Consider the following 25,068-nt stretch of genomic DNA (forward strand, 5'->3'; position numbering starts at 1 on the left):
CCAAATAGTATCATGACCAATTTCCAACGGAGCTTGTTTATGTTATCCATGCCCACCGTCATTTTGCAGCGAATTTATAAAATTTTGGAAGCCTTTTCGAATAATTCTCTAGAAAATATTTCAATAGGTTTTAAAATTTATATTGTAAATTTACGCACTGCAGTTATTCATAGATAATAAAAAAAATATGTTGTACCCTTACATCCAATCACAGCCCTCCTAAGTTGACTTCCTTCACCTGTCTTGGGTACACAAAAGGCCAACCTAATGCTGGGAAAATGTAATAGTACCGTTTTCCCTTTAGGTCTTAAGTCTGGTAATGTCCGGACCTTGCTAACAAAGTTTAAAGTATAGGTATTCCGTCTTCAATTACTATAACACGGAAAACTCCCGGTTATATAAGTAAAAGTGTATAACAAAGTATATAACATAATGGATTGAGTGTTTTTCTAGGTGTCTTATTAAATTGCTTTGCTTTGAGTCCAGTTCATTGTTATGCATGCACATGCGTTCTTTGTGAAATACAGATTTGATACACAACTCACAATTGCACATGATCTGCTGTAAGGTACTAAGATGATCACAACTGTCAGCACAAGAAGTTGTTGAGGACTGGAAGCATCCATCCAATTAATTATTTAAGGGGAGATTAAATCATTTTTTTTACATGTAAACCAAACATTTTTTTACCAGAAGCCAAACAATGAAAAGCACATAGTCAAAACCAAACAATGCTCCTATCATGCTACTCGTTATATAATGATTGGTGGTTTTGTAACACTTTTCATAAACATAGACAAAATGTGCTGTCTATACTGATGAGTCCTGAGTTTAAATGATCATTCACTTATAATGTTAGCAAGTATAACTTATGTAATCTTTTTGTCCACCAGTTCTAGTCATATCTAAAATACTTTTATTAGGTTGTAAATGTATATAAATGTATAGGCCGGAGTTTTAAGCATCTGTATTGATATTCGGCATAATTCGTATATATTGTTACTTGAAACCATAATAAGTCTTCGACATTTAGACAAATAAAATTGGGGATGGAAATGGGGAATGTGCCAAAGAGACAACAACCCGACCATAGAAAAAAAAACAACAGCAGAAGTTCACCAACAGGTTTTCAATGTAGCGAGAAATTCCCGCACCCGGAGGCGTCCTTCAACTGGCCCCTAAACAAATATATATACTAGTTCAGTGATAATGAACGCTATACTAATTCCCAAATTGTAAAATCTTTGATCAATGATAGTAGGAAGATCCTGAACAAATTTACAGTTGTATGTGGACAGACACAAGAAAAATATTAACACATCAAAGGAACAAAATAGACTAAGAGCCATACAAATATCACATGCTTGCTGATCCTCGGATACCACATCTTCGCTAGCCAAGGGTTACGATCCACTCCCGCTCTCTCAGAGCGGGAATGGATCGTAACCCTTGGCTAGCGAGCGGGAGTGGATCGTAACCCTTGGCTAGCGAGCGGGAGTGGATCGTAACCCTTGGCTAGCGAGCGGGAGTGGATCGTAACCCTTGGCTAGCGAGCGGGAGTGGATCGAAACCCTTGGCTAGCGAAGATGCGGATACCATCTCGCATATTAAAATCACATCGTGTAGAAATGCACCTTATGTGATCCTCTTCTTATTTGATTTTTGCTACTATCCAGACGACGTCAGCGTGCAGCAACAGCGAGCATTTCGGGATCGCGCAAAGCTCTGTTCAACTGTTGCATGAGATTAACGACGTAAACACTGTAGCATCAAAAATGGGAGCCACTTGTGGAAATAAATGTAATTCAGACAGGAAGCAACAAAGAAAAGAGATTGCTCTGATAAGGTTTGTTCAGAGACTTAGAAACATAATAAGAACAGAGTTGTATTATAGTGAGCCAGGATCGCGTTCTGTATCAAGTGTTATAAGTAACACGACAGTAAAAACACGAGATAATAAGAACAAGAGCAGACGTCTCTCCACGGAAGAAATAACGTGGCAAACGGCATTGAACAAGCCCTGTATAGATCTAAATCCAACACTGCTTATGTTTAAACTTTTATCAACGAATAATTGTATTCTTGAAAATTGTTACAAAGAACAGTCAGGTACGCAATCAATGTACATGTAATAACAGAAATAGTTGGATATATCAACTGAAGTATTTATAATTGTTTAATTTGGGTCTGAATGACTTCTGGTATAACCAAGGTAATTTAGTTGTAAATGACACTCTTAAGTATTTTATCAAAACTAGAATATTTGATCAAGCTAATCAATATTTGAATCAATTATTGGATGGCTCGCCAAAGTGTTTTTTATATAAATATTGTGTAAATAGTGTTCGTTTACAATTTTACATTACTAAACAAAAAGTCATGTGAATTTTAGAGTGTATCTAACGAGAATAAGATTGTCTTCAAATAACTTATTTGTTGAAACAGGACGATATCACGGTGTTAACAGATCAGAAAGAAAATGCACTCTCTGTACATTAAATACAATAGAAGACGAGTTTCATTTCATTTTACAGTGTGGTTGTTATAATGCAATTAGGAGACAGTATATTAAGCCATATTATTATAAGCGTCCATCGTCATTTAAGCTTATATACAGTTGTTGAGCACAGAAAATGTAAAAGACATATGTAACCTTTGTAAATTTCCTTTCCATGCATTTAAACGTAGAACAGACATGGTATAAGATACCAATACTTAATATAGATCATTATTCTTCTCGTATGTATTCATTATGTATGTTGTATTTATTTATGATATATTGTATTTGCACATATTATATTTGTACTGATGAGCATCATTTGCTCAAAGTAAGAAAGAATTGAATTGAATTGAATGTTGAGTTCAACAACGATGAACTACCTTCAGCCATGCAGAGATAAACCGAATAGTTTACGCGACATTCGGAAAATTGGAGAAGAAACAAAAGAGGCCAACGAAATGCAGTCAACCAGCGGTATAAATACATGTTATGCAAAATTTGAAAAAAAACGTTGATGAACTGTTGTCTGCAACAAATGATACACTGGACAGAAGTTGGAGACCTAAAGCAGCAAAGGGTGTGAGAACAAGTATGACTATAATGTTTGCAACCAACTCAAACATAGATGGTAAGTTACCGGGAGAAGTTATTCCATCCTCAAATACATCAAATATATCAAGAGCACAGTTGACAGCCCCTGAGATACCTATTAAAGAAAAGTTTATTTGGACAGTTAGATGGAACGTCAGATCCAGAAAGATAATCTGAAAAAATAAAATGTTATGCTTTAATACATTGTTTGTTTAAGTTAGTATATAGTTATTATAGGAAGATGTGGTATGAGTTCTAATGAGACAACACCCCATCTAAGTCATAATTTGTAAAAGTATAAACCATTAAAGGCCAAAGTACGGTCTTCAACACGGAGCTTTCACATTTGGCTCACGCCGAACCGCAAGCTATAAAGGGCCAAGAAATAACTAGTCTAAAACAATTCAAATTGGAAAAACAACTATTTCAAAATCCTTAAACGAGAAACATTATATGAACCTCATCAACAAGCGACAATCACTGAACATCAGGTTCTAGACTTAGGACAGGTGCAAACAAATGCAGCGGGTTTCAACGTTTTATAAGACAGTTACCAACCTTCATCCTTACCTGGAACATTGGTGTAACAACACAACAGAGAAAGGCACACTACAAAATATCAATTAAAATGACTTCACTTAATCAAAAGACATAGGAAAACAAACAAGTGAATATGCACTGAACGAATAAATTTGATCTATGACACAATGTAAATACAAAATCAATAAAATAAGGAGTGAAATAATAAACAATTTCAGAAACTTAACCCTATCCTAGAACGTGTTGCCGCCATGTACATGATTTAACGATGTAAACCTTGAAAAACAATTCGGCCAAATAGAATAATTTGCACAGACAAAAGGAAAATAATTTTGTAGAGTAATGGAGAACAGTGTATGTAAAGTGCGGATCCTAAAATATCATTTTTACTGTATATGCCATAAATGTCTAATGTAGAATGATAAATAAACAGACGAACTTTTTTTTAATTTTTGAAGAAAATGAAGAAAATTAGTAAAAATGTATATGTTCAGAAATACATAATACTAATAAAACAAAGTAAGAGATGCGAGCGGGGTTTTATCGCGCCTAAAGCCATCCAGCTGTGAAATATATACCAAAATAGGTGAATATTTATAAAAGTGCCTAACAAGATTTTGTGAGGTAGACGAAATTGACTTTAAAACGATCGTATTGACTTTTGATGTGCAGAAATAGGCAGATCGGACATATTTTGACTTTAGTTACTTACTTTTTAAGTTTGGGATTAATTGTAATCAACATATTCCAATGAGACTGAAAAATGCTTTTTTTTATTATGATAAATAATAATTTTACCTGCCGTAGTCGTGCGTAAAATATATTTCGGTATTTCTCTTACGAAAATGACTTGTTTAATGGAACAAAACGTATTATTTGTAAACTTTCTCTTTACTCTTCACAATAGGCTTTTAAAAAATAACCTTTCAACTGTATATTACGAAAATTTTGTGAAAATCGAATTAGTGGCAATTCTTACCTTTCATACCTTAACTTTCATTGATAAAACATAATATTGACTCGTCCAGTGTCCAGTTTGAAGGTCATTTTAGTTACCGTACACATTCATGCACGTTCTAATTAATCAATTGTCATGTATGAAAAGCATAAACAAGTTTGAAGGTAAACAAATAACAACTTAATCCAATCAAATTGCCTACGATTCAATAACAATGACCAGTCCACATCATAAAAATGTATAGGGGTAAACTGGGTAGGGAGAAAATGTCAGATATATTAAGTTCATTATTTTGCAATAACGAGTAAAAATTTGTTAACCAATAGATTTGTTATAATTTCATAAACATGTCGTTATGTATTGGTATAGTTTTTGGATCTTTCATTAGCGTATTTAAGGCTGTAGAAAGTTTGGCCTTCAAAAGTCAACTTAATCATTGACTTTATAAAGAAAATTCGCCTTTTTAAAACATTGAATGTTTCACAAATAATACGCGACAACAAAGCAAAATCATTTCTTAAAACACTGCAAAAAAAATAATTCTGATTGATGCAGTGGTATTGTCATAAATTGCACTGGAGTGAACAGTGGTACATCAAACGTCGAATTCCCTCACACAATGTTATCACACACTAGTGCCTAACAAGATTTTGTGAGGTAAACGAAATTGACTTTAAAACGATCGTATTGACTTTTGATGTGCAGAAATAGGCAGATCGGACATATTTTGACTTTAGTTACTTACTTCTTAAGTTTGGGATTAATTGTAATCAACATATTCCAATGAGACTGAAAAATGCTTTTTTTTATTATGATAAATAATAATTTTACCTGCCGTAGTCGTGCGTAAAATATATTTCGGTATTTCTCTTACGAAAATGACTTGTTTAATGGAACAAAACGTATTATTTGTAAACTTTCTCTTTACTCTTCACAATAGGCTTTTAAAAAATAACCTTTCCAACTGTATATTCCGAAAATTTTGTGAAAATCGAATAAGTGGCAATTCTTACCTTTCATACCTTAACTTTCATTGATAAAACATAATATTGACTCGTCCAGTGTCCAGTTTGAAGGTCATTTTAGTTACCGGTCACATTCATGCACGTTCTAATTAATCAATAGTCATGTATGAAAAGCATAAACAAGTTTGAAGGTAAACTAATAACAACTTAATCCAATCAAATTGCGTACGATTCAATAACAATGACCAGTCCACATCATAAAAATGTATAGGGGTAAACTGGGTAGGGAGAAAATGTCAGATATATTAAGTTCATTATTTTGCAATAACGAGTAAAAATTTGTTAACCAATAGATTTGTTATAATTTCATAATCATGTCGTTATGTATTGGTATAGTTTTTGGATCTTTCATTAGCGTATTTAAGGCTGTAGAAAGTTTGGCCTTCAAAAGTCAACTTAATCATTGACTTTATAAAGAAAATTCGCCTTTTTAAAACATTGAATGTTTCACAAATAATACGCGACAACAAAGCAAAATCATTTCTTAAAACACTGCAAAAAAAATAATTCTGATTGATGCAGTGGTATTGTCATAAATTGCACTGGAGTGAACAGTGGTACATCAAACGTCGAATTCCCTCACACAATGTTATCACACACTATAGCGGGACACGGATAATTACAAAAAATTAGAACTGCATAGTATAAGCGGGATACGGGAATCTGACAAAACAATAAGCGAAATACGGGAATCTGCCAAAACAGTAAGCGGGATCCGGGATCAGAACCCCCCAATGAGACCCCAGAATAAGATATTTTTGTATATTCATCCTATTGTTACAGTCATGCCTTCAATAACAAATGTATCCGATGTATGCATTTTTTTTTATATTTTTGGTCCCTTTTTCAATTTTGTGGGGTCCAAATTTATAGACAAAAGTGCTTTAATATAGATATTTGGAATTCGTTGACATGCTGAATCTAACCGTATATCTAGTAGCCCACATAGAGTTCCAAAGGGTCTAAAATCAACAAAAATGAATTGTAGCATGCATTTCGTGTACAATAACCCAAATGTGCATGGTTTTACCTCTGCGGTAGTATTCATTCGCGGATCTAGAATTTTTCATAAGTAGGGGCCCACTGACTGCCTAAGAGTGCCCGCTGCTGTCACGCTCCAGTGATTCCCTATATAAGTTAAAATCAAGGAGAAACGTAATCTGAAGAATACAATATGACATTTTGAAAATCGCTTTTGTGACAAGTTTGAAAAGCTATATATTTGATGAAGAATGAATGAGGAGTTTGTATTTCAATTTGAAAATACATGTATCATAAATCCTAAAGTCATCAACTAAGATTTTTTCATTTATTGCAAGTGCATTTATCACATAATTCTACAATAAAAATTCCTCGCATCTTTGAAAATTCTACATTAATAATGACTGCACTAACAGTGATAATTCATCGCATCTAAAGTTAAAATGGATCGCTTTCAATAATCGATATGCTATATTATGATGCTTTTATAACACTTATTTGAACTTTAATGCTATGTTTGTATATTATAAAGACATATCACAAGGAAAATATGTTAAAACTTAACTTAAAATCCTTTAACTTGATATTTTCAAAACGTAAACAAATACAGTTTTCCCATGATCCTTTATTCTACAATAGACATACCCGCATATAACAGTAAAAATGAACTAGCTGGATTCGCACTTTATATACACTGGAGAACAGAAATATTTTTTATAAAATAAATAATTTTGTTCATAGTACTAGTGCAGGAGTGCCGACACTTATATTAATACAAAACAGTTATCAAAGAACTTTTTAAAGCTGGTTTAATAAATTACAACTAAAGAGACGAGATATAACTTTAAACAAAACGTAAATCATCAAAATACTGAAGTACTGAACATTGGATGACCGCAGGTTCTTGTGGATGGTCAAAAGCACTTGTCACAGAAAAAGATCACATCTCTATACCTGAAACTGCGGTTTGTGTTCAGAGATCTATTTTTTTAGACAAGTTCATGCGCGGATGATGAATAAATGACAGGAAATTCAACTGCACCGTAATAACTATTATATTGTAGTGATACAAATGAGTATACACTGGTTTGTTGTTATATATATTATATTAATATATCAGTTACATTGAAGTCCATCACTAGGCTGTCACTGTGCACCTAAGTTCAACATAGAACCCTATGGGGGAAAACCAGAGACCTACTTATGTCAGAAAACACGATCAAACATCTAAACATACTATCCACCCTGGTCTGTGTCCACACTTGTAATATTATTAAAAAAAAATATTTGTTTTAATTAAACACTGTTAATTTAGTCACAAAATCTTTTCCCCTGTCCATACAGACGTTGTCCGTCTAGTCTTTAAAAAGCATGCGCATCCTCTATAGTCACCTTACAGTGCAGTCGACGTCAGCGTGCAGCAACAGCGAGCATTTCGGGATCGCGCAAAGCTCTGTTGCATGAGATTAACGAGGTAAACACTGAAGCATCAAAAATGGGAGCTACTTGTGGAAAGAAATGTAATTCAGACAGGAAGCAACAAAGAAAAGAAATTGCTCTGATAAGGTTTGTTCAGAGACTTAGAAACCTAATTAATAAGAACAGAGTTGTACATTTCAGTGAGCCGGGATCACGTTCTGTATCAAGTGTTATAAGTAAAACGACAGTAGTATCACACACTAATAGAAATAAGAGCAGGCGTCTCTCCACGGAAGAACAAACGTGTCAAACGCCTTTGAACAAGCCCTGTATAAATTTAAATCCAACACCGCTTCTTGATAATGTTGAGTTCAACAACGAATCGATGACCAGAGATAAACCAAATAGTTTACGTCACATATGTAGAAATGAAGAAGAAACAAAAGAGGCCAACGAAATGCAGTCAATCAGCGGTATAAATACATGTTATGCAAAATTTAAACAAGAACTATCTTTAAAAAAGATATCCGACGTATTTAAATTTGAGTATATGTTTAAAACTATTATTTCCATAACCTTCAGAAGCACAAAGATACCATTTAAGGAGGTAGACCTAGGTTAAGGGAAATAACTCTTAAAATCATCAGTACGTTTGTGTCAACCATTTTCAAAAACATATTCTAAGCTTCTAAATTACATAGATTATTTTCAATCTGTTTCAGGTAAATGCTTAAAATACATTGATGAACTTGACTTTTACAAACGCTTGACTGATTTAAAGAGTTATCTCCCTGAACCAAGGTCTACCCCCTTAAATAACGTTTTCTCTGTTTCTGTTCAGTATTCTCGGTCCTCGTATCTTTCTGTTTACATTCACCAAAACCCCGCTGAAATCTCACATCCGTAGGTGCGTTCTAAAAGTCATGTTCGTTCGTACAACAAAGTTTAAAATTTAAAAATTATATAATTGTCCCGAATAAACAGCTGTCACGAATGCAAAGAGCGATTGGAGAAACAATTATTTTAATAAAAATATAAATCTTTGTAAGATCTAGTTCAAATACATATAGTTTTTCACTTGCTTTCCATCACAATATAATTAACGAGACGTTTTTTCAAACACAACCAAATCTACCACCATGACAACATTTTGTCCAATCACAGAAAGGATTTTCGAGCATGCGTATTCTGTTGTCATAGTTAAGCGTCCTTAAGTTCAAAGGGCACAAACCGAAACTATACCGACTACGTCGGAAAAAGGTTGATGAACTGCTGTCAGGTACAAATGATATACCGGACAGAAGTCGGAGACCTAAAGCAGCTAAGGGTGTGAGAACAAGTAGGACTATAATGTTGGCAGCCAACTCAAACACGGATGTTAGGTTGCCGGGAGAAGTTGTTCTATCATCAAATACATCCAATGTATCAAGACAACAATTGACAGCCCATGGGATACCTATTAAAGAAAAAGTTTATGTGGACAGTTTGATGGAACGTCAGATCAAAAAAGATAATTTGAAAAAATAAAATGTTATGCTTTTATACATTGTTTGTCTAAGTTAGTATACAGTTATTATAAGAAGATTGGCATGAGTTCTAATGTCAATGAAACCACTCCCCATCTAATTCATTATTTGTAAAAGTAAACTATTTATAAAGGCCAAAGTACGGTCTTCAACACGGAGCTTTCACATTTGGCTCACACCGAACAGCAAGCTATAAAGGGCCCAAAAATTACTAGTTTAAACCCATTCAAATGGGAAAAATTACTAATATATCAAAATCCTGAAACAAGAAACATATGAACCTCATCAAAAAACGACAATGAATCACTGAACATTAGATTTCAGACGTAGGACAGGTACAAACAAATGCAGCAGGTTTAAACGTTTTAAAAGATAGGTACCAACCTTCACCCTTACCTTGAACAATAGTGTAAACAACACAACAGAGAAAGGCACACTACAAAATATCAATTAAAATGACTTCATTCAATCAAAAGACATAGGAAAACAAACAAGTGAATATGCACTGAACGAATAAATTTGATCTATGGCACAATGTAAATACAAAATCAATAAAAATTTAAAATAAGGAGTGAAATAATAAACAATTTCAGAAACTTCATCATATCCTAGAATATGTTGTCGCCATGTACACGATTTCACGATGTAAACCTTGAAAAAATTGCAGCCAAATAAAAAATTTTGCACAGACAAAAGGAAAATAATTTTGTAGAGTAATGGAGAACGGAAATATTTTTTACAAATTAAATAATGTTGTTCATAGTACTAGTGCAGGAGTGCCGAAATTTATATTAATACAAAACAGTTATCAAAGAACTTTTTAAAGCTGGTATAATAAATTACAACTAAAGAGACGAGATATAACTTTTAAAAAAAAGTAAATAATTAAAATACTGAAGTACTGAACATCGGATGACCGCAGGTTCTTGTGGATTGTCAAAAGCACTTGTCACAGAAAAAGATCACATCTCTATACCTGAAACTGAAATTTATGTTCACCGTGCAGCAACAGCGAGCATTTTGGGATCGCGCAAAGCTCTGTTGCATGAGATTAACGACGTAAACACTGAAGAATCAAAAATGGGAGCTACTTGTGGAAAGAAATGTAATTCAGACAGGAAGCAACAGAGAAAAGAAGCTTTGATAAGGTTTGTTCAGAGACTTAGTAACATATTTAATAAGAACAAAGTTGTACCTTTCAGTGAGCCGGGATCACGTTCTGTATCAAGTGTTATAAGTAAAACGACAGTAGTATCACACACTAATAGGAATAAGAGCAGACGTCTCTCCACGGAAGAACGAACGTGTCAAACGCCATTGAACAAGTCCTGTATAGATCTAAATCCAACACCGCTTCTTGATAATGTTGAGTTCAACAACGAATTGATGACCAGAGATACACCAAATAGTTTACGTCACATATGTAGAAATGAAGAAGAAACAAAAGAGGCCAACGAAATGCAGTCAATCAGCGGTATAAATACATGGTATGCAAAATTTAAACAAGAACTATCTTTAAAAAAAGATATCCGACGTATTTAAATTTGAGTATATGTTTAAAACTATCATTTTGATAACCTTAAGAAGCACAAAGATACCATTTAAATAACGTTTTCTCTGTTTGTGTTCAGTATTCTCGGTCCTCGTATCTTTCTGTTTACATTCACCAAAACCCCGCGGAAATCTCACATGCGTAGGTGCGTTCTAAAAGTCATGTTCGTTCGTACAACAAAGTTTAAAATTTAAAAATTATATAATTGTCTCGAATAAACAGCTGTTACGAATGCAAAGAGCGATTGGAGAAACAATTATTTTAATAAAAATATAAATCTTTGTAAGATCTAGTTCAAATATATATAGTTTTTCACTTGCTTTCCATCACGATATAATTAACGAGACTTTTTTTCAAACACAACCAAATCACCCACCATGACAGCATTTTGTCCAATCACAGAAAGGATTTTCGAGCATGCGTATTCTGTTGCCATAGTTAAGCGTCCTTAAGTTCAAAGGGCACAAACCGGAACTATACCGACTACGTCGGAAAACGGTTGATGAACTGTTGTCAGGTACAAATGATATACCGGACAGAAGTCGGGGACTAAAGCAGCTAAGGGTGTGAGAACAAGTAGGACTATAATGTTGGCAGCCCACTCAAACACGGATGTTAGGTTACCGGGAGAAGTTATTCTACCCTCAAAAACATCCAATGTATCAAGACAACAATTGACAGCCCCTGGGATACCTATTAAAGAAAAAGTTTATATTTTTTACAAATTAAATAATGTTGTTCATAGTACTAGTGCAGGAGTGCCGAAATTTATATTAATACAAAACAGTTTTCAAAGAACTTTTTTAAAGCTGGTATAATAAATAACAACTAAAGAGAAGATATAACTTTTAAAAAAAGTAAATAATCAAAATACTGATATACTGAACATCGCATGACCGCAGGTTCTTGTGGATTGCCAAAAGCACTTGTCAAAGATCACATCTCTATACCTGAAACTGAGGTTTATGTTCAGCGTGCAGCAACAGCGAGCATTTTGGGATCGTGCAAAGCTCTGTTGCATGAGATCAACGACGTAAACACTGAAGCATCAAAAATGGGAGCTACTTGTGGAAAGGAATGTAATTCAGACAGGAAGCAACAAAGAAAAGAAGCTTTGATAAGGTTTGTTCAGAGACTTAGAAACATAATTAATAAGAACAGAATTGTACATTTCAGTGAGCCGGGATCACGTTCTGTATCAAGTGTTATAAGTAAAACGACAGTAGTACAAATGTATCACACACTAATAGGAATAAGAGCAGACGTCTCTCCACGGAAGAACAAACGTGTCAAACGCCATTGAACAAGTCCTGTATAGATCTAAATCCAACACCGCTTCTTGATAATGTTGAGTTCAACAACGATGACCAGAGATAAACCAAATAGTTTAGGTCACATATGTAGAAATGAAGAAGAAACAAAAGAGGCCAACGAAATGCAGTCAATCAGCGGTATAAATACATGTTATGCAAAATTTAAACAAGAACTATCTTTAAAAAAGATATCCGACGTATTTAAATTTGAGTATATGTTTAAAACTATCATTTTGATAACCTTCAGAAGCACAAAGATACCATTTAAATAACGTTTTCTCTGTTTGTGTTCAGTATTCTCGGTCCTCGTATCTTTCTGTTTACATTCACCAAAACCCCGCGGAAATCTCACATGTTTAGGTGCGTTCTAAAAGTCATGTTCGTTCGTACAACAAAGTTTAAAATTTTAAAATTATATAATTGTCCCGAATAAACAGCTGTCACGAATGCAAAGAGCGATTGGAGAAACAATCATTTTAATAAAAATATAAATCTTTGTAAGATCTAGTTCAAATATATATAGTTTTTCACTTGCTTTCCATCACGATATAATTAACGAGACGTTTTTTCAAACACAACCAAATCACCCACCATGACAGCATTTTGTCCAATCACAGAAAGGATTTTCGAGCATGCGTATTCTGTTGCCATAGTTAAGCGTCCTTAAGTTCAAAGGGCACAAACCGGAACTATACCGACTACGTCGGAAAAAGGTCGATGAACTGCTGTCAGGTACAAATGATATACTGGACAGAAGTCGGGACCTAAAGCAGCTAAGGGTGTGAGAACAAGTAGGACTATAATATTGGCAGCCAACTCAAACACGGATGTTAGGTTACAGGGAGAAGTTATTCTATCATCAAATACATCCAATGTATCAAGACAACAATTGACAGCCCCTGGGATACCCATTAGAGAAAAAGTTTATTTGGACAGATGGATAGAACGTCAGATCCAGAAAGATAATTTGAAAAAATAAAATGTTATGCTTTTATACATTGTATATCTAAGTTAGTATATAGTTATTATAAGAAGATTGGCATGAGTTCTAATGTCAATGAGACAATTCCCCATCTAATATATTATTTGTAAAAGTTAACCATTTATAAAGGCCAAAGTACGGTCTTCAACACGGATCTTTCACATTTGGCTCACACCAAACAGCAAGCTATAAAGGGCCAAAAAATGACTAGTTTAAACCCATTCAAATGGGAAAAACAGCTATATATTAAAATCCTGAAACAAGAAACATATGAACCTCATCAAAAAACGACAATGAATCACTGAACATAAGATTTCAGATGTAGGACAGGTGCAAACAAATGCAGCAGGTTTAAACGTTTTAAAAGATAGGTACCAATCTTCACCCTTACCTTGAACAATAGTGTAAACAACACAACAGAGAAAGGCACACTACAAAATCTATAATACTAAAATTACGAGGTCCAATTTGTTAGCCGTCATCACGTAAAAACGACGAATCACAGAAATCAACTTTATATATAACTAATATAGTACAAAGGTGTAGATTAAAAATTACACCACTCCAGGCCCTTTTGTTTTCCATGTAATTAATATTGCCAATAATTAAGAAGTTCCGGGTCGAGTCCGCTACCGATACCAATAGTATATTCACCTGTTACCTATTACCTTATCTGTACGTTCCGCATCTGACAGGCGCACCACCAAACGTTTTTTTCAGGATTAAATTGCTATATACACGGGTCATAACCACAGGGTTGACACTACTAAATTGTCAAATTGTTACCTATTGTAGTATTTTAATTAGTAAGACTTTCTAAGATAACAATACGAATGCTAAAAATCTGGACTAAAATAAGGCGTATAGGTACAGTTTTCAATTTGTTAGTGGGCATGACGTAAAACAGCGAAGCAAAGAATTCAACTGTATTTATAACTTATATAGGACAATGCTGTTGATTAAAAAATACTCCATTCCAGGACCTTTTGTTTTCCAAATAATTAATATTATTGTTTCAGTTCGACGGGTTCAAACAGAAAGACTTGAAAGCAGAGAAAAACTGTGTATCTTATAATCGGCATGACTTTATCAGATGACAATACTAATACTAAAATAAGGCTTGCGCATAGTTATATACTATAATTCAGTCACGTACCCGTGATATCACGGGTGTGTTCTAGTATCAATTAAAATGACTTCACTCAATCAAAAGACATAGGAAAACAAACAAGTGAATATGCACTGAACGAATAAATTTGATCTATGACACAATGTAAATACAAAATCAATAAAATAAGGAGTGAAATAATAAACAATTTCAGAAACTTCATCATATCCTAGAACATTTTGCCGCCATGTACATGATTTAACGATGTAAACCTTGAAAAAATTGCAGCCAAATAAAATTATTTGCACAGACAAAAGGAAAATAATTTTGTAGAGTAATGGAGAACGGAAATATTTTTTTACAAATTAAATAATGTTGTTCATAGTACTAGTGCAGGAGTGCCGAAATTTATATTAATACAAAACAGTTATCAATACAAAACAGTTATCAAAGAACTTTTTAAAGCTGGTATAATATATTACAACTAAAGAGACGAGGTATAACTTTTTAAAAAAAGTAAATAATCAAAATACTGAAGTACTGAACATCGGATGACCGCAGGTTCTTGTGGATGGTCAAAAGCACTTGTCACAGAAAAAGATCACATCTCTATACCTGAAACTGAGGTTTATGTTCAGAGATATGTTGGTTTTTTTTAGACAAGTTCATGCGCGAAAGATGAATAAATGACAGGAAATTCAACCGCACCGTAATAACTATTATATTGTACTTAATTTGTAGTGATACAAATGAATATACGCTGGTTTGTTGTTATATATCATATTAATATATCAGTTACATTGAAGTCCATCACTAGGCTGTCACTGTGCACCACAGTTCAACATATAACCCTATGGGGGGGGGGGGGGGGAAACCAGAGACCTATTTATGTAAGAAAACACTATCAAACATCTAAACATACTATCCACCCTGGTCTGTGTCCACACTTGTAATATTATAAAAAATAAATAAATAATTATTTGTTTTAATTAAATACTATTAATTCAGTCACATAATCTTTTCCCCTGTCCATACAGACGTTGTCTAGTCTTTAACAAGCATGCGCATCCTCTATAGTCACCTTACAGTGCAGTCGACGTCAGCGTGCAGCAACGGCGAGCATTTTGGGATCGCGCAAAGCTCTGTTGCATGAGATTAACGAAGTAAACACTGAAGCATCAAAATGGGAGCTACTTGTGGAAAGAAATGTAATTTAGACAGGAAGCAACAAAGGAAAGAAATTGCTTTGATAAGGTTTGTTCAGAGACTTAGAACGAACGTGTCAAACGCCATTGAACAAGCCCTGTATAAATCTAAATCCAACACCGCTTCTTGATAATGTTGAGTTCAACAACGATGACCAGAGATAAACCAAATAGTTTACGTCACATATGTAGAAATGAAGAAGAAACAAAAGAGGCCAACGAAATGCAGTCAATCAGCGGTATAAATACATGTTATGTAAAATTTGAAAAAAAACGTTGATGAACTGTTGTCTGCAACTAATGATACACTGGACAGAACTTGGAGACCTAAAGCAGCAAAGGGTGTGAGAACAAGTATGACTATAATGTTGGCAGCCAACTCGAAACCGGATGTTAGGTTACAGGGAGAAGTTATTCCATCCTTAAAAACATCCAATGTATCAAGACAACAATTGACAGCCCCTGAGATACCTACTAAAGAAAAGTTGATTTGGACAGTTGGATGGAATGTCAGATCAAGAAAGATAATTTGAAACTAGAGGCTCTAAAGAGCCTGTGTCGCTCACCTTGGTATATGTGAATATTAAACAAAGGAAGCAGATGGATTCATGACAAAATTGTGTTTAGGTGATGGTGATGTGTTTGTACATCTTACTTTACTGAACATTCTTGCTCCTTACAATTATCTCTATCTATAATGATCTTGGCCCAGTAGTTTCAGTGGAAAATGTTAGTAAAAATTTACAAATTTTATGAAAATTGTTAAAAATTGACTATAAAGGACAATAACTCCTTAGGGGGTCAACTGACCATTTTTGTCATGTTTGACTTATCTTTAGGTCTTACTTTGCTGTACATTATTGCTGTTTACAGTTTATCTCTATCTATAATAATATTCAAGATAATAACAAAAAACGTCAAAATTTTCTTAAAATTACCAATTATGGGGCAGCAACCCAACAACCGGTTGTCGGATCCATCTGAAAATTTCAGGGCAGATAGATCTTGACATGATAAACAATTTCACTCCGTCAGATTTGCTCTAAATGCTTTGATTTTTGAGTTATAAGCCAAAAACTGCATTTTACCCCTATGTCCTATATTTAGCCATGGCAGCCATCTTGGTTGGATGGCCGGGTCACCGGACACATTTTTTAAACTACATACCCCAAAGATGATTGTGGCCAAGTTTGGATTAATTTAGCCCAGTAGTTTCAGAGGAGAAGATTTTTGTAAAAGATTACTAAGATTTACGAAAAATGGTTAAAAATTGACTATAAAGGGCAATAACTCCTTAAGGGGTCAACTGACCATTTCGGTCATGTTGACTTATTTGTAAATCTTACTTTGCTGAACATTATTGCTGTTTACAGTTTATCTCTATCTATAATAATATTCAAGATAATAACCAAAAACAGCAAAATTTCCATAAAATTACCAATTCAGGGGCAGCAACCCATCAACGGGTTGTCCGATTCATCTGAAAATTTCTGGGCAGATAGATCTTGACCTGATAAACAATTTTACCCCATGTCAGATTTGCTCTAAATGCTTTGGTTTTTGAGTTATAAGCCAAAAACTGCATTTTACCCCTATGTTCTATTTTTAGCCATGGCGGCCATCTTGGTTGGTTGGCGGGGTCACCGGACACATTTTTTAAACTAGATACCCCAATGATGATTGTGGCCAAGTTTGATTAAATTTGGCTTAGTAGTTTCAGAGGAGAAGATTTTTGTAAAAGTTAACGACGACGGACGCAGGACGACGACGGACGACGACGGACGCAGGACGACGGACGCCGGACGCAAAGTGATGGGAAAAGCTCACTTGGCCCTTCGGGCCAGGTGAGCTAAAAATAAAATGTTATGCTTTTATACAATTGTTTGTCTAAGTTAGTATACAGTTATTATATTAAGAAGATTGGCATGAGTTCTAATGTCAATGAGACAATTCCCCATCTAATTTATTATTTGTAAAAGTTAACCATTTATAAGAGCCAAAGTACGGTCTTCAACACGGATCTTTCACATTTGGCTCACACCGAACAGCAAGCTATAAAGGGCCCAAAAATGACTAGTTTAAACCCATTCAAATGGGAAAAACAACTATATATTAAAATCCTGAAACGAGATACATATGAACCTCATCAAAAAACGACAATGAATCACTGAACATCAGATTTCAGACGTAGGACAGGTGCAAACAAATGCAGCAGGTTTAAACGTTTTAAAAGATAGGTACATGTACCAACCTTCACCCTTACCTGGGACAATAGTGTAACAACACAACAGAAAAAGACACACTACCAAATATCAATTGAAATGACTTCACTCAATCAAAAGACATAGGAAAACAAACAAGTGAATATGCACTGAACGAATAAATTTGATCTATGACACAATGTAAATACAAAATTAATAAAATAAGGAGTAAAATAATGAACAATTTCAGAAACTCAACCATATCCTTGAACATTTTGCCGCCATGTACATGATTTAACGATGTAATCCTTGAACAAAATGCTGCCAAATAAAATCATTTGCACAAACAAAAGGAAAATAATTTTGTAGAGCAATGGAGAACAGAAATTTTTTTTATAAAATAAATAATTTTGTTCATAGTACTAGTGCAGGATTGCCGAAATTTATATTAATACCAAACAGTTATCAACTTATCAAAGCTGGTATAATTAAATAACAAATAAAGAGACAACATATAATTTTTTTTTAAATGTAAATAATCAAAGTACTGAAGTACTGAACTCCGGATGACCGCAAGTTCTTGTGGATGGTCAAAATCACTTGTCACAGAAAAAGATCACATATCTATACCTGAAACTGATGTACAGAGATATATTTTTTTCTGGGAAAAGTGAATGATGAATAAATGACAGGAAATTCAACCGCACCGTTATAACTATTATATGGTAGTGATACTAATTTGTATACTAGTACACTGGTTTGTAAGATATATTATATTAACATATCAGTTACATTTCCATTCTCAATTTTACATCAGAAGTTCGTCACTAGTCTAATAATGGACTTCTCATTACATGATGTTCTTTAACCCTGCTGACTGCTATTGGCGATTGCCAAATAAATTGATCACAAGATATAACAAAATGGATCTTAATATAAATTTAGTACTTAACAGAAAACAATAAACTTGTGGACAAGATGTTATACCACAAACATGGGGTGTCAATATTATTTTGTACACCAAACCCACAAAATCAGTGATATGTTAGGGATCGAAACGGTATTTGGAAGGCCATATAATTTACCTCAATTTAGGATAGCTTGAATTTAAAGAGTCAATATATGATACAAGCCCAAACGAAAAAATATAAACATGTCTAAATTGAAAATTACATTTTTTCCCTTAACAACATTCGGAAATTGTTGCGGTTCAAAGACGCTGTTGAAGGGGCACTAGCTACGAGATGTATAAAAAAAACTAAGGTAAGATTTTTTTGGTTCAATCAATAATGAAAGTGAAATAGTAAAATAATAATTCGCTTTTAGAAGCCAAAATGATTCAATTTTGTTAAATTGAGCGAAGAAACATTGATAATTACTCATTCACTTGCAAGTGAATTAGTCGACCTCATTTAATCCGTATTCATGTGAACTTAAATGTAACCCCTTGCTAGACATTGACAACGCAAGCATTGTACGTGTATTGGTTATTTAAAAAAAAAGAATGTCAACAATGAAAATGAAACTACGGTAAATCTTTTGATTACTGATTCGATCCATATAAAATAATTCTTATACGGTTAAAAACAATGAGAAACATATATTTTTAATCTATAAAATAAACTCAAACAGACCTAAAAATAATCCAATTGCACGTGTTGGTTTAATCTATTCATATCTTTATTCATGTTTACATCGCTTATATGGTCATCTGAGGTCAAATCGATAGTTAATTAGATGGCGTCTGGACTAAAATACACACGAAACGAACCTACATATTGTCTACCCCATGCTCTGTAAACTGTTTATTTTAGACTTTTGGTAGTTTGGATAAATGTTTTACATTATTATAAATCAAATATGAGAATTTGAGTCAAATCGATAACCACGAATTTGACAGCTGGTGCCCCTTTAAGGAAAAACATATGTATACACCCTATAATCTTTCGGTAAGTCTCGCTAGCGCTATACGGTAAAATTCGTCACTGCACATAGCTCAAATGAAAGGCAATAACTCAGGGAAGGCCACACTGAAATGAATTTTTGGGAGTTAGGCCCATTCGGAAATTGTTAGGGTTCAAAGTTGCCGTTAATGGATAAAATATGTATACACCCTATATTCTTTCGGTAGCCTCGCCAGCGCTTTACGGTAAAAAGTTCGATACCGGACATGCTCAAATGAAAGGTACAATGTACAACTTGGGCATGTTGGGGAAGGCCACACTGAAATGATTTTTTTTTTACCAAAAAAGTGAATAAGTATATTTTAACAAAACGCATTTGACTAACAGGTCAAACAACTGATGTTCTTACAGTGATAATGTTTGCCTCGAATTAATGGAGAATAAAGGCTTTTCCCCTGGAGAAGAATCCAATTTTGAAAAAAAATGGCTTTAAATTATTCCCAAAAAGACAACTTTTTTTCCCACACAGTACAGTCTTAGTAGTAACTAGAAAACACCCGTGATATCGCGGGTCCGTGACTGAATTAAAGTATATAACTATGCGCAAGCCTTATTTTAGTATTAGTACTGTCATCTGATAAAGTCATGCCGATTATAAGATACACAATTTTCTCTGCTTTCAAATCTTTCTGTTTGAACCCGTCGAACTGGAACTTATCAATTATTGGTAATATTAATTATTTGGAAAACAAAAGGTCCTGGAATGGAGTATTTTTTAATCAACAGCATTATCCTATATTAGTTATAAATAAAGTTGAATTCTTTGATTCGCTATTTTACGTCATGCCCGCTTACAAATTGAAACTTATTTTTAGTCCAGATTTTTAGTATTCGTATTGTAATCTTAGAAAGTCTTAAAATACTACAGTAGGTAACAATTTGACAATTTAGTAGTGTCAACCCTGTGATTATGACCCGTATATATAACATATTAATCCTGAATACACCGTTTGGTGGTGCGCCTGTCAAATGCGGAACGTACAGATTAAGTAATAGGTAACAGGTGATAATACTATTGGAATCGGTATCGGACTCGACCCGGATCTTTCTAATTATTGGCAATATTAATTACGTGAAAAACAAAAGGGCCTGGAGTGGTGTAATTTTTAATCTACACCTTTGTACTATATTAGTTGTATATAACGTAACGTTGAATTCTTTGATTCGTCGTTTTTACGTGATGACGGCTGACAAATTGGACCTCGTAATTTTAGTATTATAGATAGTGCATGAATTCAAACTGAAAAATACTTGTGTATACATTTTCATGCCTAAAATTACTATATGTGCAGATTTGAGGGTCAATTTATGTGTCATCACTGACAAAAAGGAGTCTTATTTCAAAACAGGGTTTGACTCTTGAAAAGGGGTCTGTAAATTGAAGTTTCAGTCAAATTCATGGTTTAATCTAAATTTCCCAATTTGATGAAAATGACGCATATTTTCCCAATAAAAAAAGGGTAGAGGTAGTTTTGAAAAAAACCAACAATATCACTGTCTTAAACCCTGCTGACTGCATGGCCATTGGCGATTGCCAAATAAATTGATCACAAGATGTCACAAAAAGTATATGTATATCTGACTTCAAAGCATTTTCATATTATTAATCTATGATCATCTATGTTCTAAACAAAAATAGTTTTATCAGTATTCATTGAAGTGATGTATTTCTTACAAACGATAAGGAATGTTAGTCGGGACTAGTTAATATCCGCGTATTTATAATGTAAATAGTTGGTTACAAACCCAAAACGAAAGTTACGTGTGCAAATCTAGGCGAATCCGATAGCAATACATCTGAATACCCTCACGATCATCTCGATGTAATAAATGACAAGAAAACGTTACAAATTGTATCAACAGGTCAAATTATTAACACGAAAGTACGATTTGGAAATACTGTACGCTATAGTTAAAAGCCAAAAACAATTAATAATAATAAAAAGCATGCATCAGAGACTAAACTCAACTAAAAGATATCCCAATCCACTATAAATAAATATGTTTAAACTAACATTGTTTTCGTAAAAGTCTCCAATGATCCCTAGGCTGTCACATTTCACTTACTCATTTGCTTGGCTACGCCACTTAAAGCTCTCTATTACATAATAAACAGACATTTCGAAATTTACGGGAAATGGACTAATTCGAAATTCATGGTGGAAAAAAAGGGGGGTATCATAATTAAAGGTAACGTTATACGCAGGTGCGCAGCTGGTATTATACATTTCTTTTGGAATTTTTTAGATAATTAATAAATATGATGTATCTCATTCTTTTATTATTTTCGATTATTCTTATTCATCTTTAAGAATAATGGCTATGGCTATTCTGTAATTATTTATAATTAAGGAATTGTTAATTTTTATTATTGCCCATTAATCACTATTTTGCATGTAAAACCCGTTCACACCCTCAACAGAGTGCAATTTCAAAGAAGTAATAATATTTCAATGGGTCATACATTTGCATCTTTATATAATATCAAATAAACATGTAAAATATTTGCCTCTAAATGTAAATCCCTTTTGACAGCAGAAACCTGACTTTTGTCAGATATAAATGTATAGCTGACAAAAGTCCGGTTTCTGCTGTCAAAAGGGATTCACATTTATATTGCAATAAATTATTCAGAAGGAGGTACAATCGGGTTACATTATAATATTTCTCTGGTTGCATAAGCAATGTACAATACCCCCTGTACTGACAAATCGATATTGAAAGTATACGGGATGCAATTTGGTTACTGTGTCAAGGACATTCACAAGATAAGTTCACAAAGTGCAAACAAATGTCGGATTTTGGGGATGGGTTGGGTTGTTGTGGTCCAAATAATGATATCTTGAAAAGCTATTATTAGGACTAGTTTCATTTGTTTAAAAAAACATCTCAGTGTTCACCCAATTCTGAACAACCATGCGTCCTTACCCACAAATCTGTCAGACTGACTTCAGCGTAAAAAAACCCAACCCAAAATGGTTTTAGCCTTCGGTTTGTAATCAAGAGCAATAAATTTCACTGGTCTGAGACAACTTTGAAGTTTTACAAAAAGATATGCACACAATAAACTAAACTTAAAGAGATTAAACGGAATGTTCTTCATGTTATCATTAAAAATAAGGTCATCAACGGAAAAGGTTGATGTTGATAAAATTTCACAAAACGAAGGTGGCTTACCGACATTACGGAATGACTGTCATTCCTCTTTGTCCATTTCTTTGTTCTGTGTCGTCAAAGCTAGAAAACATTCAATCTTCAGTAAACATTGAACTTGCAGGTGCTTTCCCATTTCATGACGTCTGCGTAAAAGCTCTTTTTTTGTTATTGGTACTTTCCCTTATGACGTCACACGTAAAATCACTGAACGTCGACGGCAAATCGATAAAAAAAAAAGAATGTACTTACGTGGAATTAAAAATATAGAATTCAAAATTGATGCTATAAGTTAGATGAGCATTTGTTAAGACACAAGATATTAAGCTAAATATATAAATAGGTTATAGAGCTCCTTTTCGATATATATTAATTTTTTTAAATGGCGGTAAGAGGCTGACTCGATTTTCAACTCCCAATATCGAAAGTAAACGACCTTTTATGAGCTATTGAAATCTTATATAAAATTAAAAAGGATGTTGTGGGGTTAAATATTCAACCCTCTACGTTTTTGAAAAAAAAGGAGCCGAACATATAACAAACAAGAATGTGTCCATAGTACACAGATGCCCCAATCGCACTATCATTTTTTATGTTGGGTGGACCGTGAAATAGGGGGAAAAAAACTCTAATTTTGTATTCAAATTATAAAACTTGCATTATCATTTTCTATGTTCAGTGAACCGTGAAATTGGGGTCAAAAGTCTAATTTGCCATTAAAATTAAAAGATCATATCATAGGAAACATGTGTACTAAGTTTCAAGTTGATTGGACATCTACTTCAGCAAAATCTACCTTGACCAAAAACTTTAACCTGAACTTGAGCGGGACAGACGGACGAACAGACGGTACGACGGGACGGACGGACGGACGGACGGACGAAGGGACCCACAGACCAGAAAACATAGTGCACTTCTACTATCGTTGTCGGGGCATAAAAATCCTAAACCTGACATAAGTACATCATTCTCGGTGAAGGGGGAGGGGCCACTTGCTATGTATACAAGATTATAAGACATGTTGTTAAATAGGTAACTTTTTCCAGATTGAAATTATGTGAATGGGTGGGAAAACATCAGACATACGTGATTATGTCAATTAAGAACTTGTATATGAAAAGCCCTGTCACTGTTTTCACCGCCGAAAGTCTCGTCGTAAGTATTAACATAATAGTTACATACAGAAACTTAGGCTTTCCAAAACACCACACGAAACCAACCAATATGGGAAAAAGTTACATTTTTATCTACGCAATATTAAAAGGTATATTTTTTTAAGAAGTTCTAAATTATATGAAAAGGGTGCGATAACAGTTTTTTTCTACGCTCCAGCTTAATTCATCCTTATCAATTACGTAGTGAAGCCCCCTTTGAGACATACGTAAGTTAAAAGAGGATAATATAACAATAAGGGAGGGCCTGGATTGGGTTTACAAAATAGAAAACAAAAAAAGTGGGTAAAAAAATACAAAATTGGTAATTATGGCCAAATAATAAGAATGAGAAAAAGAAGATTGGCCTTTATAATTAAAGAATACGTTTATATATATAACAAAGCATTTGCATAGAGGCGAAGAAGGCGCATACATGTATATATATAGCATATCAATATATTGAAAACAAAATCTCATCTTGTACTTGCATAAGTGTGAAACACATGTACATCACGGAAGGCGGAGAATCTCTTCCTATTTGAATATTTATAGTTATAATACGAAAACGTGTTACTTTTTTATATGTCAAGAATATCAACGGCATGTGCACAATCACGGCTATTTGTTTCTACATGTGATCACATGTGTATCGGAGCTTCTCATTGATTGCAACATGTGCCTGTGGTTGCAATTTTACCTGGATAAAAGGTTTTCACGAAACAGAAGTTCCTTCATAACACGATTCCCAAATTGTACAATATTCTCGTGGACTATAATTTACAGTTGAACAAATATAATATAGTATGTGTTCCTATGGGTGCGTTAGGAGGAAAGGAAGTTGGGCCTAAATTGCTCCTCATTAAGTTAAAAAAAAAACATAAATCTATTGCTTATCA

At 33.9% G+C, this 25,068-nt stretch overlaps 1 protein-coding gene across 8 annotated transcripts in view; it reads right to left on the reverse strand.

Annotated features, from left to right (window-relative positions):
* LOC139491560 (uncharacterized) overlaps positions 1 to 23,184 on the reverse strand; it is a 168,038-nt gene extending 144,854 nt beyond the window's left edge. For all 8 annotated transcript variants that reach the window (XM_071279311.1, XM_071279313.1, XM_071279316.1 and 5 more), the window contains exon 1: positions 23,043 to 23,184. In XM_071279311.1, the coding sequence (XP_071135412.1) occupies positions 23,043 to 23,048 (6 nt within the window). In that variant the 5' untranslated portion in view covers positions 23,049 to 23,184. The remainder of the gene's footprint in view (positions 1 to 23,042) is intronic.
* Positions 23,185 to 25,068: the final 1,884 nt, after the last annotated feature.

Source organism: Mytilus edulis, chromosome 10, assembly GCF_963676685.1.
Source record: "Mytilus edulis chromosome 10, xbMytEdul2.2, whole genome shotgun sequence".
Taxonomy (NCBI): Eukaryota; Metazoa; Mollusca; class Bivalvia; order Mytilida; family Mytilidae; genus Mytilus; species Mytilus edulis.